The following is a 16,273-nucleotide window of genomic DNA, read 5'->3' as shown; positions in this document are numbered from 1 at the left end:
AGCCCGGCCGGGCGCGGGCGGGGAGGGGGAGGAAGGCGCGCGGAGCGCGGCGGCAGCTGCTGCGCATGCGCGGGCGGGCGGCGGGCCGGGGCGCAGCGCGCGGGGCGGCGGGAGGCGCCGTCCGTCTCCCCGAGCCCCGCTCCGTGCCTCGCTCGGGCCCTGCGCGGCCACGGACGAGCCTCCTGGCCCGTAGGCTCGGCCGTGCAGGCTCAGTCGCGGCCCCAGGCGCTGGGCGAGGCCGGTTTCCCCTCACACCAGCCCGCGGGCGATGCAGATCCGGCCCTGGGGCCTGCGGCTGGGATCCTCCGGCAGAGGGTCGCGACCAGCCTGACGGCTGGCTGCAGCTGCCCACACCGTGGGTTTTTTATCAGGTTAATTGATTTTATTTTCTGTCTAGCAGCTGTTCTGCAGAACCTGCATGAAATCTTGGCCCCCTTAGCGTAGCTCATGTTAATTTCAGCAGGACCCAGAAGTAAACTAGTGGATTTCAGGGAGACTTGTCGTTTATCTATACATCCTTCCCAGGGAAGGTGAGGAAATGAAGCAGTATTGAATAAACTGCCTGAGTTGTAGTTGTTCAGTGCTGCTTTATGCTAAAGTTGAATCTGTAATTTTTAGGGAGGGCTGGCTTAAGGAGAAACCAGATTAAATCAAAGCCATGTCCTTTTATTTCTAGTATTTGAGGTCTACCTCATTAAAGATTATATTTCTGCTTCTTGTACATAATAGGTTGGGTTTGTTTTGTTTTCCTAAATATCTAATCACCAGAATATCTAATATCTAATATGGAATATCTAATCACCAGACCTGTAGCTACTTCTTAATAGTTTTTAGGTCCTGCTTAGGATCATTTGGTCAAGATACAGTTTGTAGGTGCTGCCCAGAACAAAATAGCAGTTCCTGCCCTCCCCAAGGTCCTGCAGTTTATAGTGTATTATATAGACTGATTCTAATACAGAAACTTGTATGACAATCTGCCTCAAATCTATTTGACTTCTGACCAAATCATAAATGTTTTGTGATGAAACAGAAATCAACATTGGTTTCTTTCTTACTGCTTGTGTTGTGGTAACACCCAGAGGCCTTACTGTCCTGCTGACTTAGAAGCATAGTAAATGATAGTTCACTCAGTGCCCGATTAGAGTATGGTGGACCAGGAGCCTCTTACGCCACAACAAAAGAAAATATCATTGCAGTGCTTCTAAACAACACTAGTACTGCATTATAGTGGTAATGAGATTGGTAGAATATAATTTAACTTCTTCAAAAACTCGCGCAATAAAAGGATTTGTAACAAAGAATTTTCCTTGATTAACAATATGTCACTGAGATTATCTTTTAAGATGTTACATAGGTGTCTGACATCTGTTTGGAGAATGGAAATAATGGTCCTTAAATTGGCCAGAAACCTGATTTTTTTCTTGAAGGTATCAAAATACCTGCGGAGATTTAGTTTGGTAAGTCTCTTTTGGCTTTGAACATGTCTCTTGTGTAGGTTTCTTGACACAAACATGCACCATTTGCAGTTTCTAGGTATGAGCAATATAAGAACATATTTGAGAGAAAGACTAATCAAAATCAGGCCTTCAACATGTGTATAATATATTGTGTTACTGCCTGAGGTAATAACTTGAGGCCTGGACCAACTTGTGTGGTGCTTCTATCCAGCTTCATTGCTGCGTTCACAAGCAGCTGGAGCTCTGACCAGTGAGCTGCAAAGGCTATCTAAAGAGCAGCACTTCAAAAACAAATGTGAGAAAAAAGTGAACAGCATGGCTGGAGAGTGGAATGTCTGGAAGGAAAAGGGAAAGGCTTGGCCTGGATACTTGGGTGTTGGGCACGGCTCTGAAGTCCATGTGATTGTGTATGTTCACTAGTCTTGATATAGAAACTACGTGACTATGAATCATCCTAGCCATGAGTGTATGTAGGCAGAATGTTAGAACTGTATCTGCTTCAGCATCCTCAGGTACAAGGGACTGCAGCTATTAGGCTATACCTGTTATTTTAGATTTAAAGACAGAGCATGTCCGGCATATAGATCTATATCTATATCTGTATCTGTATGTGCCTAAGTCCATGTTTGTGGCAATAGTTTTTTTTCTTTTGCATTAGGAAAATGTGAGTTACTGCTTTTTCCTGGTAACTTTAAGAATGATCTTGCCTGTCCATTGAGAAGTACACAATCTTTTAGAAATAAAACCAGGAAGAAGAGAAGCCTCAGTTGAAACAGATAGTTAAGAGGCAATACTCAGAATTATATGAACTCAGGATGCTCTTATAGTGTAACACTGAAACGTAGAGGGTAACCTAGGGTTTGGTTTGGTTTGGGCTTTGTTGAGAGAAACATGGTGGTATGTTCTTCTAGTACAAGAAAAAGTTAAGGATATCTTTTTCTTCCTTTATTAACACTCTCTGCAATCTCAAAAGAGTTCATATGTAAATTACAGAGGATTTTTTTATTGATACAAGGACAAAATAAACCTATTCCGAGTCAATTTGCATGGAGAAAAACAGATGATTGCTAGTGTCAATAGCTCAAGAACAGATCTTTCTGCCTGTCGTCCAAGCAATATTCATGCAGCTAGGCATATCTCTCTACAATAAAAACACGTTCCAAACTGTAGTGGAATTTAATTGGAAAATCAGATGTTCCGTGGTCCTCGATGGCTGATTTTCCACCAATTAAAAAGTAGGATGAGCTCCATTAGAGTAATAACAATGCCTAACAAATCCTTCTTTAAAGGTAATTAATGGCTGAATGGAGGAACGAACATTAGTCACAAGCTGCTAGCAATCTCTTCTGAAGAGTTATTAGTTTTATTTGTGAACCATTTGGAGTAGCAATGCCACGCAGTTTACGTGAGGCTACATGTCTTCTGTTCCTGTAACTCCTGTAGGCTTCAAGTAGGTAGAGGGAATAGAGCACAAGTGTGAGGCTCCTCCAGGTCAGAACCAGAAGGAATCAGAAAACGATCGGAGTCAGTGAGAGGGAGAGGCAGGAACAGAGAGGAAGGAGAAGCACAACTGATCTTTGAGGAAATCAGCCAGATCCTACTCAGAAAGGGAGATAGAAAGGGAATATAATTCACATTTTCTGTTCTCACTGTGGGAATTGTACTTAGCCATCCAGTTCTCTCTTCAAACTAATTTGTATTCCTAATCCCTGTGCTGCTGCTCAGCCCCCTGAGCACTCTGCTTGCTCTTTGGGTACCACATTGATCTGCTGAAAACTGAAAACAGTCCGTTCAGTTTGGGGCAGCATTGCATTTTTACAGATGTTTTTAAGTATTCAGAATGTTGTGGGAAACAAAAAAAACAAATAATGGGTGGGTTTTGGTTTTGTTCTTTTTTTTCCCCATGATGTTTGTGTTCACTGGCAAAGGCAAGAAAGGAGTAGAAAACCAAATAAAGATAAAAAAAGACCCTTGAAAAAAAAAACCTCTCAATTTTTTCAGCCAAAAGCCATTTTGAAAAATAAAAAAGGAACTGTTTTCTACAAACAGTTACCTTTTGAAAAAGCATTGAACAGCTTTCAACCCACTCTATCTTCTATAGCAGAAATATATTTTATAATAGGCTGGTCACTGAAATCATGAAGTTATGAAACAATATAAAACATAGTAATGGCTTGTGGCAGAAACACTTTAATTTTCCTCCTTCCAAGGAACTAGCATGTTAGTTTGCTTTTATTTCAAATCACAGTAGGATTTTAAGGTCAGTTCCTCTATTGATTTCTGGAGTATCTGCTGTGCTTTGCAGATTTTTCTTTTGATATGTACTGTGTTCTGTTCCTGTGGGCTGGTATATTAATAGTATTTGATTCTAAGCACTTTCATGAATCATGTTGCAAGCTACATTTAGCTATTCCTGAGTGTTACAATCCATGAAGTTTTGAGGCAATCAGATGCTATGGTAGTGGAGGCCAGAAGAAAAAATTAGGGGAGGAGATTGAAAGGTTTGAATCCTTAGGAATCACTTCACAAAACATGTATCTGTTACTCACCTGTGCATTAGTTCTGTCAGTGTATACTTATAGTATGTGTATTTAGTTTATAGCAACATTTTTCAGGCTTGAATTAATGATTGTTAATGTTTGGAGGAATGAATCATTTAAGACAGAAGCGTTGAGAGGCAGAGAAGACCTTTTTAGATGCATAGCAGTACTCCTTGTAAAAGAACCTTGAGCTAGATGAAAAAGCAAAGTGAGGCTTCTGAGCTTTGCCCTAAGGGAATGACTTTGCGTTTGTCTCTGGTGTGACCAGTCACTTTTCAGTGTGTCTTGTCGTTATTCACTGGGTTGGATCATGCTGCCTGTCCACAGTGGGTTGGTTTTATGGATGCCTTGGAGATTTTACTGTTGCAGGAAACATAGTGCCAGCGACTCTTAGGAGAGCAGAAGAGTGCAGGTGTTTTGCTGCAGGCAGAGACCAGCTGGCCATTCAGTGTGAAGGAAGATGAAGGACAACAGGCAAGGAAGAGGCAGCCAGAAGAGGAAAAGCAAGGCCCTAAATGGAGAAACAGAAGCAGTCACCTACTTCTATGGCTACACATTTAATCATTTTGTCTACTCTGCTTCAGTCTGGAAAGCAGTTACATGGCAAGGTCTGAACATTTTATTCTGAAAAATGGATCCTTGTCTTCACAGAATGGTTAACAGTGGTTCTGAGCCAGTGGGAACAGGAATTATGCCATAAATTTCCTTGATATCTAGCCCCATTACACATCAGTTGCAGTGGCAAGCTATGGCATCTCTATTCGTGTTCCCAGCCTCTTTGCTTCTTCAGTAATACCAACTGATACCTTTTTCCCCCCTGTTATAAAAGCCTCTTTCCTCAGGAATTTTTTATTAACTCTTAATTTATTGATGAAAGCACAGTAGTCTTCCTTGAGCTAAAGCACAAAGAACAGCTTCATCCCCTTACAGCTGTGTAGAACCTCGAGGTTTTGCTGAGCTAAAATAAAACCCTATTATTTGTCCATGGTGACTTATTTTTAATTGCTCTCAGCACCAGACTTGGTGTCACTTCATCTTCTTCTGCTACAGTCATCTCACTAGTCCTTCCGAGCTTTCCTTTGTTGGTGAAATGTTCCCCCCCAAAAACACGAGTGTATCCCCACAGAAAACCAACCTTAAACCTATCTCGAAGCTTACACAATGAAAGAATGTTATGTAGACAAAAAAAACCCCTAATAATCACTGCCAGAATCAGTCAAATTTTGTAAATTAACTTAGAAGCTGCCTTTCAGGTCCTCTTATATAAAAGTTTATACAGCTTTTCCCTTTAACAGTCACCTAGCTCCCCTAGAATAAGTGGAGTTGTGCGGGCTTGTTACAAGACTCTGTAAATTTTGCATATAAGCACTGCCCTCTGCTGCTCAGGGATTTTCCTTAACACATATTTAATTAAAAAATAGTGTTTCAACACTGTTATTTTTAAATATAATGTTTGTGTAGGCTTGCCTGTAAAAAAAAAAAAGGGCTCTGGATCGTTTTTCTGAAAAGAAAAATCCTAATTTATCATTTTTTACAAACATAAAACACCTGTGTTCTTATGTTAATATGAAGAACTCACGTTTTGTCAAGCATATAGTTTAGAATAAGCTGAATGCATCTTCTAAGGCAGAAAAAGTGGTAGAGGAGAACACATTTTTAAGTAATTGTACCTTGACTGTTTAGCCAATAGAGAATTTCATCACAAAACCAACCAATCAGGGAAAATGGGGCATTAGAAATGGCCTCTGTGGCAGGTGGGATCACTTACACCTTTCTTTGAGAAAGTTCTCTGCATTGCCTAGAAGAGAAGAGGGTAGCCTGTGGTGTTGGGAGAGTCCTAGTTCTTGGAAGTGTTTTAGGTTTGTTTTTTTTAGCATATTGTAGGTAATTTTTTTTTTTTTTTTTAGTTTTTATTGTGCTAATCGTAAGGAATTGTTGATATTAGCTGCAATGTTGCTTTGGAAGTGTATTATCCTGTAGGTATAAGTAGTGGATTGTGGGAGAATATTGGCTTCTAGTGGTGGTGTAACTATTAAAAATATTAATGTGGTTTGGAGAGCCTTGTTAGCTAAGTTAATGGATCTTCTGCAGAGCATATAAATGTCTTTCATGCAGGTAAACCATAATGGGTTTCTTCATAAACAAAAGATAAATGTATTTGTTCTCCTATGTTGCATCTCCTATTGAAAAGAAGCTTGATTCAGCTGTTAAGCTTTTGGGTGGAAAAACTCATTTTCATTCTTTGTGTTTTGCTGTGAAGCTTGCTCTGATGTGTGCTTCCTCAGTGGAAGAAGGCTGAGATAACTTGGTCACCTTCTATGTGGAAAACAGTGTTTGGCATAGTTAAAGAATAATAGCTTTTGTTTTGTTAGGGCCCAAGATGAGAGCAACACTGATGCTGTGGAGCTGTGCCTGATGAACAAATCTGTTGCTTCTCTATGTTCTGAGAGCAAAATCTGCTGTGCAGACTAAAAAATTGCATGCTCTTAAGTTTGCTTAGCTTGCAAATTCTGCTGTGTATTAGGGACTAATGTTTTTTTTTTATTTCTATATGGATTTTCTTTATACCAGCGATATAGTTCTTGAGTAACTACTTTATTGTATTAAATAAAGTATAATTTCTAAAACAAACTTTTAGAGCTGCCTCTTCCTACCGCTCTGGTTTCTGTGATTATGATTCTAGAAGAAAATTCTAGTTGCTAATGAACTTTCTCTTCCTTGCTATCTTTTACTGTGAGAGGCATGTGGTTGAGTGAGCTTGCTTTTGCTTTTAAAATCTCACTGAACATATAATACTGATAAAGGATGGATTTGTTAACTCTGGCTACAGGTCTTGCAACTAAAATGCCCTGTGAGTTTTTTCCCCTAAGTGTGCTGCAGCACTTGAACTAAGAGGAGTAGTACTTCAGAGATGTTACAGGCCTGAGTGCCTCTTAAAGGTCTTCGTGACTGTTTACTGTAGAGTAGCTGCTATACAGGTGGTCTCCACTTGGTTGTTTTTTACCGTGTGCCCACTCAAGAGAGTGCACTGCAATAGTTATCTTAATGTGGTGTACCAAAAAAAACACCGTATTTTTGGGGGAGGGGGAGGAATGTATATTTTTTTTCTAATTTATTAGTTGCCTCTGTGGTGTCTTGGGTCTGTGTGCTTATAATGCTTAGCTCTGATAACCAGTAGATAGTCAGCACTTCCTTGGGATGAATTGACCTACTGAGTTAGGTGGTGATGAGTGTTTCAGGGCACTTACTTAAAAAAATTGATTTGATTGCACCTGCCACTTAGTCACACGTGCAGTGACTTCACTCCAAAGGAATTAGTTAAATTGATCCTGATTCTAGGTTGTGTAATTGTATGACCTTTTGAAAGTGTATTTGCCAGCCGTATAGAAAGTATTAGAAGCAGTAGCTGAGTTGCAATTTAGCTTACTTGCATGGGGAAAGGCTATTACCTTAAGTGGGATGAGGGCTTGGATAATTGGGCACTCATAACTTTTTTAATTTTAGTCTTCTTCTTGCACAGAATTACCACAGGCAGAAAAGGTCTTACCTTTGATTTAAGGACACCTCCCTATAGAAACCGGACCTAATTACTTTAGACGGTGTCCTGGAGAAGTTCTCTTTCATAGAGATATTTCTACATAGTCACTGTTTATGATAAGGTTATGAAAAATCTACTGATATTCTGTGTAGTGTTTGGCTGTAAAATGAATGTTATGAGACACTGTTCGGGTGTGGTTGTTCTCTGCTTTGTTATGGCATGCCCTCTCAGATCTGTTTTTAGGGGAAAAAAAATAAAGCGGTGTCTTTTTAATGTTACTTTAAAAGCTGAGCAAAATGACTGGGGATTTATCACATAGATCAGATGCTGAAAGCTGGATTGGTTCAGCAAGGGAGGCAGCCCAGGTTTTGGCCTCCCCCTCCACTGTCTGTTCCCACAAGCATCTCTCCTGTAAATTGGCAGAGGGGCTCAGAAAGTGCTAGTCTCTTCCCTTCAGACACTAGTGAGGACTGGGCAAAAGTTCAACAGCAAAGTACAGAAGCACCAGATCTCTGATTGGGCTGCAATTCTGAAACAAGGTCAGCTTTGTGAAGACCAGGAGCCTTCTGGAATATGCATGGGGATGAGGAATGAATAATGCAGGGTGAGTGCTGCCTGACACCCGGAATCCAGCTGACTGCCCTGGGCTATCTCATCCTCTCTTTCAGAACAGCAACATGGGGGACATGACACCAGCAGAGGAGATGGAGCTCGGGGCTGCTCGCTGCCAGTTGTTTGAATCCAGCATGAGGAACGAAGCGAGAAGACGGAGGACTTTTTGGGAATGGCCAGACAACGCAGCTGTGCTTGCTGGAGAGTTGGCCAAGGCTGGCTTTTTCTTTGTGGGTCCAAGAGATGAAGTACAGTGTTTCTGCTGTGGTGGTCTGCTGAAAGACTGGAGTCTCGGTGATAACCCAATGGCAGAGCACCTGAAGTTCTTCCCTTCCTGTAAATTCATTTGTGGTGAGGATGTTGGGAACCAAGAGATGCTTCCTCTTGAGGAAAGGTTTGACATTATGGATGGGCAGTTGCTCAGCCTTTTGCAGGGGTTAGGTGGTGAGGAAAGAGCCCTGCCTGACGAACCAGAAAACCCAGACATGGTAACGGAAGAGATGAGACTATCTACATTTCAGAACTGGCCACAATATACTGACATGCATCCTGAGCAACTGGCTAGAGCAGGATTCTTTTACACAGGTCAGTACTCCAGGGAAATGTTTAACTCTTATTCAAGTTAACTTTTGAAGGTGTCACTATGTTTTATTGCTTGCACAAATACTTTTCAAGTATGTGTAGTTAGCAACCACATCCTTCCTTCAGCCTGTGCTGTTTCACTTGCTGCTTGTGCAGAATTCACTTCTATGTGAACTCCTGTTTGGGTGTTGAGGGGTCCACTAGTAAGTCAATTCCCTTACCAGCAGGAGTGGAAAAAGTGACATGTTTTAAACAGATGTTTTACTGGCAGAAAATTGTGTACTTTGAGATCCATTGAGCCTATTACTTGCACTCCTAAAAAGACTTGAGGCACTTATTTGGCATGTCATGTTTTCTATAAGCTGTTTGGCACTGAAGCCTTCTCTTTTCAAAAAAAAAAAAATAAATATCTGAGTGACACCTGTAGGTAGGCAGCCCCTTTGGCTGTCACTGTGGCTTGTTGTATTGCAAGTCCAGGGTCCTTATGGCAGAAATAAAAAGATAGTTTTTGTTTTGAGGAAAATAGGCAATATTTGTTGTTATCATATGCATGTGAGTATCAACGTAGCATCATTGTTTCCCCTTGAGAAGGCTTTGGTGGTTAGACAATAGGTTTGAGTAAGTATTCCTCCCTGGGAGGACCAGTCAGAGGAAATATTTACAGTATGTTAATGTTTGACTGTAATTAAATATTGGGGGTATCCTTCTGTTTTTTGAAAGCTAATAATGTAGTGATATTTCTGTGTGTTACAAGTGTCACTTCTTCCATCTGAAGGAATCTATTAATTTTTGTATTTGCACATCAGAGATATAGAAGGAAGTGACAGGCAGGGTCCGTAAACTAAAGCTCCCTTAGCAGAAACAAACCTGTGCAGCCTGAATGCCTCACACACTCATTGTTGAAGTAAAATTGAATTGCCCCTATCTCCACTTATTTAAGTACTATTTGTTGGTAAAGATAGGAATGGGAAAACAGCTTTAAATGTTAGTGATAGCTGGAAAAATCTGAGATGCAACATGGTGAATGACATGCCCATAGGAAAGTCTGCCTAAATAACTGTCCTTCTTTTAGCTTGTGTTGGAGGAAGTGACTGGTTAGTTTACTAGTATGTGTCTCTGCTTCAACAAGATTTTTGTTCAAACTGTGTAACTTGGATCTTGCTATAAATCCAGTTAATACTAAGAATCTGTACCTGTCTGCTTGGAGCACAGTAGCAGGGGCTAAACAGCATGCATGCCTCGATGGAAGAGTGTTATAGACATATTAGCTAATCTGCTGCTTTTGTCTTTTTGTTAATTTTTAAGGCACACAAAAGACCAGCGTGGCCAGGAACATAAAATAAACTGTAAAGCAGTGTCTGCAGCTAAAACTGTGTGTTGTGTTGGACTGGAGTTATCACTTGCAGAGCACCTGTTTGAGAGCCCAGCACAGAGACTTACTTTGGGGACTCATTAGGCAGCAGCAGTCAGACATGGTGCTCCCCTGTGATCACTTGAGCAGGAGAACTCTGGAACCGAACACTCGAGTTAAGCCAAACAGTACTCCAACAAAAGAGTGTTTGGAAGATTGTGTCTGTGACCCAAACTCACTGGCAGCCTTTACTGACATTGTTTCATTGCCCTTAGGGCAGGGCATTTATAGGCAGTTCTTAACTGTGTTTGGCTTTAATTTTTTTCCCCCTGTGATTTCTGTGAAGAGAAGCACAGTAGGATAGCCTACCCTGGGACTGTGTTGGTGTAATTAATGATAGGTTTACTCTAAATGCAGGCAAGAGGGGATTGGATAGGTATGTGCACACATGGGAGCTATGGTGCTCACATGCTGCCTGTTAGCTTGTGACCCAGTTCTGGAATCATCTCAACCAGCCACAGCTCTGGGAGTTCAAGCTTTCATTGGGTTTGCTGCCCCTATACAACTTGCACAATGTTGGTAAATTGTCATGTGCTCATCTGTTCTGTCTGGTAGCCTGTGTTTTGTGCTGAATCTCTTCCCAGGTTCTCATCTGGGGCTAGGAGAGCATACAGTGTCTCAGATGTCAAATAATCTTTTGATGTCTTTCAGGAGAAAGTGATGTAGTGAGGTGTTTTTACTGTGATGGAGGTGTGAGGAACTGGTCATTTGGAGATGATCCCTGGAGGGAACATGCCAAATGGTATCCGGGGTAAGTCAGTCTTGGTGTCTCGTAGAAAGACCAAAAGATATGCTGTGCATTCAACACTGTGTGGTTTTTTTTTTCCTTTCATAAGATAGAAGTACCGCTAGTTGAGAGACAAATGAGTCACAGGTGTACTGGTAATAAGTGCTGTTTCCAGGCTCTGTTATTAGCTTAGGTCTTGATTTTTCTACCTAGCTAGAGCAGGTGAAAAGCATACTCAGGTATGCTCAATCATGTTTAACTGCATAAACTGTTGCAATAGTCTGTAACCTTCTGGAAATCCCTGAAATCTCAAGAGAAAGGTTCTGAATCTTCAAGGTCGAAGTTGCACAGTAAGGGACCATCTTCAGATCCTAGTAGTGTGAGTCAAGATAGAGAACTTGTTTCTAAATCTGCCACTTAGTCTGTACTGGCTTCCAAAAGTGCCTTCCTCCAACTGTCCCCTCACATGTGGAAGAACCAAAGATTGGCCTGGAAACTTAATCATGGCACAGTTCAGACCTGAGATTTTTCTAGTTTGACTTAGAGTTCACCATCTAGAAGTTCAATTAAAGTAACTTAGAAACCAAAGCTGTTCTCTGATGTCAACTACTCTGAGGTACAAAAAGAAAAATATTGTTAACTTTGTTTTTCTGTGAACTGGTCATCATCACATTTTCTGTGATCTGTTCCAAAGGATGTTGCAACTGAGCTCATCTTGGGCCAAACATGAGGACTGAATTAAGCAGGGGGATCATGAGCTTCTTATTGTTGCCCTTCATGCAAGGAGGGGTGTGTGTGGGGGGGGTCATGAAGACCATGATACCTCCTCTTTAATGAATATAGCAGTTTGCTCACAATCCAATAGCGCCCTTTGCTTCTAAAATTCAAACTACTACTGCTGCTTTCCCTTGAGAGATCCTATACTAATGTTTTTAAATCTTTCTGCTTATAGGTGTGAATTTTTATTGCAGTCAAGGGGGAGAGAATTTATTAGCAGTGTTCAGGACTCCGTTTCTAGCACCCTGCTATCTCCAGTGAGTCATGAATATTTTGTGTATAGTGGATGGGAGTTTGGTAGATAGGGGGTTTTGAACACATGCTTCTCTTTTGTGACTGTCTTATGACATTTTCAGAGAGATTCCTGGGATCAGACTGAACAAGATTTATCTGCTTCCCAAGGTCAGTGCTATAATTACATGGTGTTTTGTCTTCTGTTGAAAGTGGTGTAGTCTGACTTCTACTCCACCCCAGCTAGTGTGCACTCTGTAGACATGGTGTTTGAGAGACGTTTTGATATTCTAGAAGCTATTTCACTTTATTTTTAGCAAATGGTCCCTAGTACAAGAAGCAAAATTGCTTGCTCTTGTGAGACCTCTTAGTCTAAGACCAGAGACATTGAGCTAGTCTGGATAATCATGTGACTTTTGGGTGCTTGCCTAACTTTCCTTTGACTTGTCCATGCTCTTGATGTCCTCGTCTGTCTGTAGAGTCTTTCGGACTACAGCATTTTAAACATACTTGATAGGAGACCAGAGAACTGCTAGACGGTCTGGTTGTTCATGAAAGTGTTGATCCTGGGGATCTATTCCCATTCATCAGTTGCTCCTGGAAATTTAAGTAGGTGAAGTTTGGCTCCCATGACTGTGGAAAGCTGATTTTTTTCCTTATTCTCTTGAAGAGCCTATCTGATAGGATGAGCTTAAACACTTAAGCCTTTGAATGGGCTGCCAGCTGAATTTCCCACTTCTGTCTTTACTGATGAATGGTTGAGCTAGATTATGGGGTAGGAGAGACTTCAACTGGGATGTTCCACTTGATCTTTGTGAAAGGAGTTTCAAGACTTCTGTTCTGGCATGTGAAAACAAATATAAGGATTCTGGACTGGGGCTAAACATGGGAGACCTGGTCCACTGATACAGTAGAATAAATCATCCAGAATTAGTCTGTTGGCTTTTATGAAATTGCTTTTGATGACTTTCTTGTGAATTATGGCTGGAAGTAAAAACTGTAAATCTGGATGTTGATCTAGCTATGTAGATGGCTTGAGGAATGTTCTAGAATATATTGATGCCATTTTATATAGAACAGCTTCAAGGAGTGGCATAATTTTTGCCAAAAGTTCTGCTTTTTTGGTAAAGTATCTGCTCACTGCTTTACAGATCCTCTGAGGAATTGGGAATTGCAAGCTCTTCCTTCTCAGGATCAGCTTACCGTAGTGCAGAATGTCATGCAGATGGGCTTTGACCCCACCTGGGTGGTTAACCTGGTAGAGAATAAATACATGCTGAATGGGAGTTTCTACCTTTCCGAGTCTGAACTGATTTCTGATCTGCTTCAGCCAGACTGGGAAGAGAGCAGCAGTGCAGAGGAAAGCGGAGGTATGCCTGACTTGCACACCCACAATCTTGGTGGTGGTTTAACCTCTTACTCACTTTTATCTTGAGCACTGCTGTGTCTTCTCTCTTCCTAGGCTGGAATTAAGAGTAGTAATGTACCCAAGCCTGCCTTTCTTTGAGAGGCTGAAGAATGAGATTCTGCTTTAGAGAAACATGAAGGAGCTGTGATTACTGGGGTATCAGTAACTATATCTGCCTCCAATAGGCTACAGTGTAGATGTCTTTGATATTTTCTGCTGCCCTTAGACCTGCAGTAGCAGACAGCTGCACGATGTGGAGGCTTGTGCACAAATTCATGTCTGATGCAGACAGACAGAGGCAGTTGTCTGAAGCCAGGCTTCTAGGATGGATGAACACTCCAAGCCTATTTAAAATTGAATCAATGACTTGGTCAGAAATAGCCATACTCCTTGTTTCTACTTATCTGTCTGTCTTGTGTTGTCTGTTTTATGGAGTCTGTTTGCCAAGTGAAGTTTATTTGAAGATGTAGTTCCACACAGGCTTTCTCTGGTAGCAAGCCTGCTTTCCAAAGCTCCTCTCTCCATATCACCATCTGCCATCTCCTTAGCTAAGGCAAAAGAAACCGCAACAAATGAAAGTGTGATTAAATAGTAGCACAGAAGCAGGAATGAGCAGCTGATGGCTCCTGATGTCTGATAAATAAACCAACTTTGCTGAGGAGACAATGTGATGTGGACATGTCTTGGTAGGGAGGTTAACAGACATGGTGACTAAGGCACCACAAAGAACATCAGCTTCACCAGGCTAAGTGTGTGAACAGTGGAGTAAAGAGGTGTTTGACCTAAAGCTACTGAAATCCAAGATATTTCATCTTTTTAAGCAGCACTGTCTGAAGAGGGAGGCAAGGGGTAGCATTTAATGCCATCTTCTTTTCTGGTTATGCAGATGCTGTTCAGAGAGCAACTGAAACATCAAGTTCAAGAGAAGAAGTGCAATCTTTGCCACAAAAGGAATCAGGTGCACTGGGCTGACAGTGGTGGTGAAATTGAGCCTAGGCATAACTGGGATGTCTTTTATAGTAATGGTATCAGTGGTCATTGTATTCATTCATTATTTAACCCTGAAGAGGAATGTGTGCTAGCTTGAATGGTAACTGAACACAGAGACCCTTTTCAGGAATTAAGAGTTCCACTGTGAAGCAGACTGTTATACAAAAAAAATTGGTTTATGGGATAACTTACACATTACAGTAAAAAGATGTTGATCTCCTGTCCCTGCTCAGTCCAGCATGTGTAGATATGCTGAATCTAATGTAGATAAGCCAGAGTCTGTAATAGTTGTAGTTTTTCAGCTTAAATTAAATTTGCCTGAGAGGTACATTTGCCATCTTCACAGTCAGTCTCTGAACAAAAATGATGAGCAAGTTGCAGTGTGACTTCCTAAGATGACAGGACTGGCACTCTGGAGCTGTTACAATACTAAGTTTGGGTGTTTTTTTTCTTTTTTGGTAAAGATGAGCCTCAGATGAGCACAGAAGAACAGCTCCGACGCCTGCAAGAGGAAAGGATGTGCAAAGTGTGCATGGACAAAGATGTGTCTGTTGTGTTTGTTCCTTGTGGCCACCTGGTAGCTTGTGGAGAATGTGCCCTCAATTTGCGACTGTGCCCTATTTGCAGAACGGTCATCCGGGGAAGTGTGAGGACTTTCATGTCCTGAACCATGATGTACCTAAGGGGAAAGAGAAGTCTATACAACTCATTCATAACACGGCAGAGGAAGAAAACAAGTAAATAGTGCAATTGATTCTGGAGCAATCTTATTTGCAGGGTAGCTTGGCATAAGTGTAAAAACTTACTAAGTGTGCCTTCTATGCACACTTAGTGTTTCTCGTAAGAGTTGCTGGTTTGCTGTACTCTGACTGGTCTTGCTGTAGGACTGCTCCAGAAAAACTCTGCTAGTTTCTTTTGTACTTCAAAAAAAGACTTTTGTTGACAGAGATTCTCCTCCAAAGTCTTGCATTCTCAAATGAATCCCTGCTCTATGTTAAAATCAAGGGCTGTTTTCAGTAGACTGTCTCTGGTTCTTTTTCTCTCATCTAGCAGTCGTTTAGAGATTATTCTGCTAGGATTGATGGCTTCCTTCAGTAAGTCTGAGTCAAAATGGAAGTATTTCTACACAAAATGCATTCTGTTGAGACTAGAATACTCAGGAGCAATGTATTGTGGGGGAGGGAGAATCTAGCACTTTCTTCTGAGCTCTTTGCTGTCTTTTTTGCCCCCACTTGTTGAATTTTCAGCAATTGATGCAATGTTTCAGTATACTCAAATCCACATAATGAAGTGAAAAGCCTGACCTGCTGTAGACTCTCCAACCTCTTTACTCTCAGCTGACCTCCCTAGACAGAAGGTGAAAGGCTCTTTGATGGTCAGGGTCACTAGATGATCTCATGGAAGAGCCTCTTCCCTGGCTGTTTGGTACTATCCTACTAGAAGATAACTATGGAAAAATTACCCTTTTAGGACTTCTGTTTGCTGGTTAACCTGATTCTTATTTTAAATGGAACATTCTATCGTGTAGTCAAAAAGAGAAAGATTTGTAAATACTACAGCTTGTTAACTGCAGGGGAAAGGAAATATGTTTTTTAAAACTAACAGTTCTTTTTCACTGAATAAAAAGTTTTTCATTCGTTTATCTTACAGAGGTCTGAGTATCTGATTCTAGTGTAATGCCCTACCGGGGGAGGGGGTGTGGTGGTGTCCTAAGATGTTAGAGCAGCATCAGTTTGTAGATCACTTGAACTTCTGTCCTTCAGTACTACATGGGCATGAGTGAGAGAAGCAACTCTTCTTACTATCCATTAGCTTCCTTTTGGGATTCACAAGACAGCATGTGGGTCCTCCAGACTCTTAACTGCAAAAGAAGGTGTAAGGATGCAGGAGGATAAGGACCTGATACATGAAGCTGTATAAGTGGGGAATAATTCTGCATCTGAACTTCATGCACAGTTTGGTACATGGCTCTTAAAGACATGCAGAGACTGGAGCACAGG

At 41.3% G+C, this 16,273-nt stretch overlaps 1 protein-coding gene across 1 annotated transcript; it reads left to right on the top strand.

Annotated features, from left to right (window-relative positions):
- The first annotated feature begins 1,381 nt into the window (after nt 1-1,381).
- BIRC7 (baculoviral IAP repeat containing 7) lies at nt 1,382-15,841 on the top strand. Its single transcript, XM_068416255.1, has 7 exons — nt 1,382-1,457; nt 8,204-8,732; nt 10,792-10,891; nt 11,820-11,901; nt 12,001-12,046; nt 14,170-14,241; nt 14,738-15,841. Exons 1-7 carry the CDS (start codon nt 1,386-1,388, stop codon nt 14,938-14,940), a joined length of 1,104 nt encoding a protein of 367 aa, XP_068272356.1. The 5' UTR covers nt 1,382-1,385; the 3' UTR covers nt 14,941-15,841.
- Nucleotides 15,842-16,273: the final 432 nt, after the last annotated feature.

Source organism: Nyctibius grandis, chromosome 19 (assembly GCF_013368605.1).
Source record: "Nyctibius grandis isolate bNycGra1 chromosome 19, bNycGra1.pri, whole genome shotgun sequence".
In the NCBI taxonomy this organism is placed as follows: domain Eukaryota; kingdom Metazoa; phylum Chordata; class Aves; order Nyctibiiformes; family Nyctibiidae; genus Nyctibius; species Nyctibius grandis.
The sequence above is the reverse complement of the archived record's forward strand: the minus strand, read 5'-3'. Positions and strand labels throughout refer to the sequence as shown.

Coding starts and splice junctions, on each gene's coding strand:
- BIRC7 (XM_068416255.1), top strand. CDS start 1,386: ATGGTCCTTAAATTGGCCAGAAACCTGATTTTTTTCTTGAAGGTATCA. Junction 8,733..10,791: donor AGCAGGATTCTTTTACACAG/GTCAGTACTCCA, acceptor GATGTCTTTCAG/GAGAAAGTGATGTAGTGAGG. Junction 11,902..12,000: donor CTAGCACCCTGCTATCTCCA/GTGAGTCATGAA, acceptor TGACATTTTCAG/AGAGATTCCTGGGATCAGAC.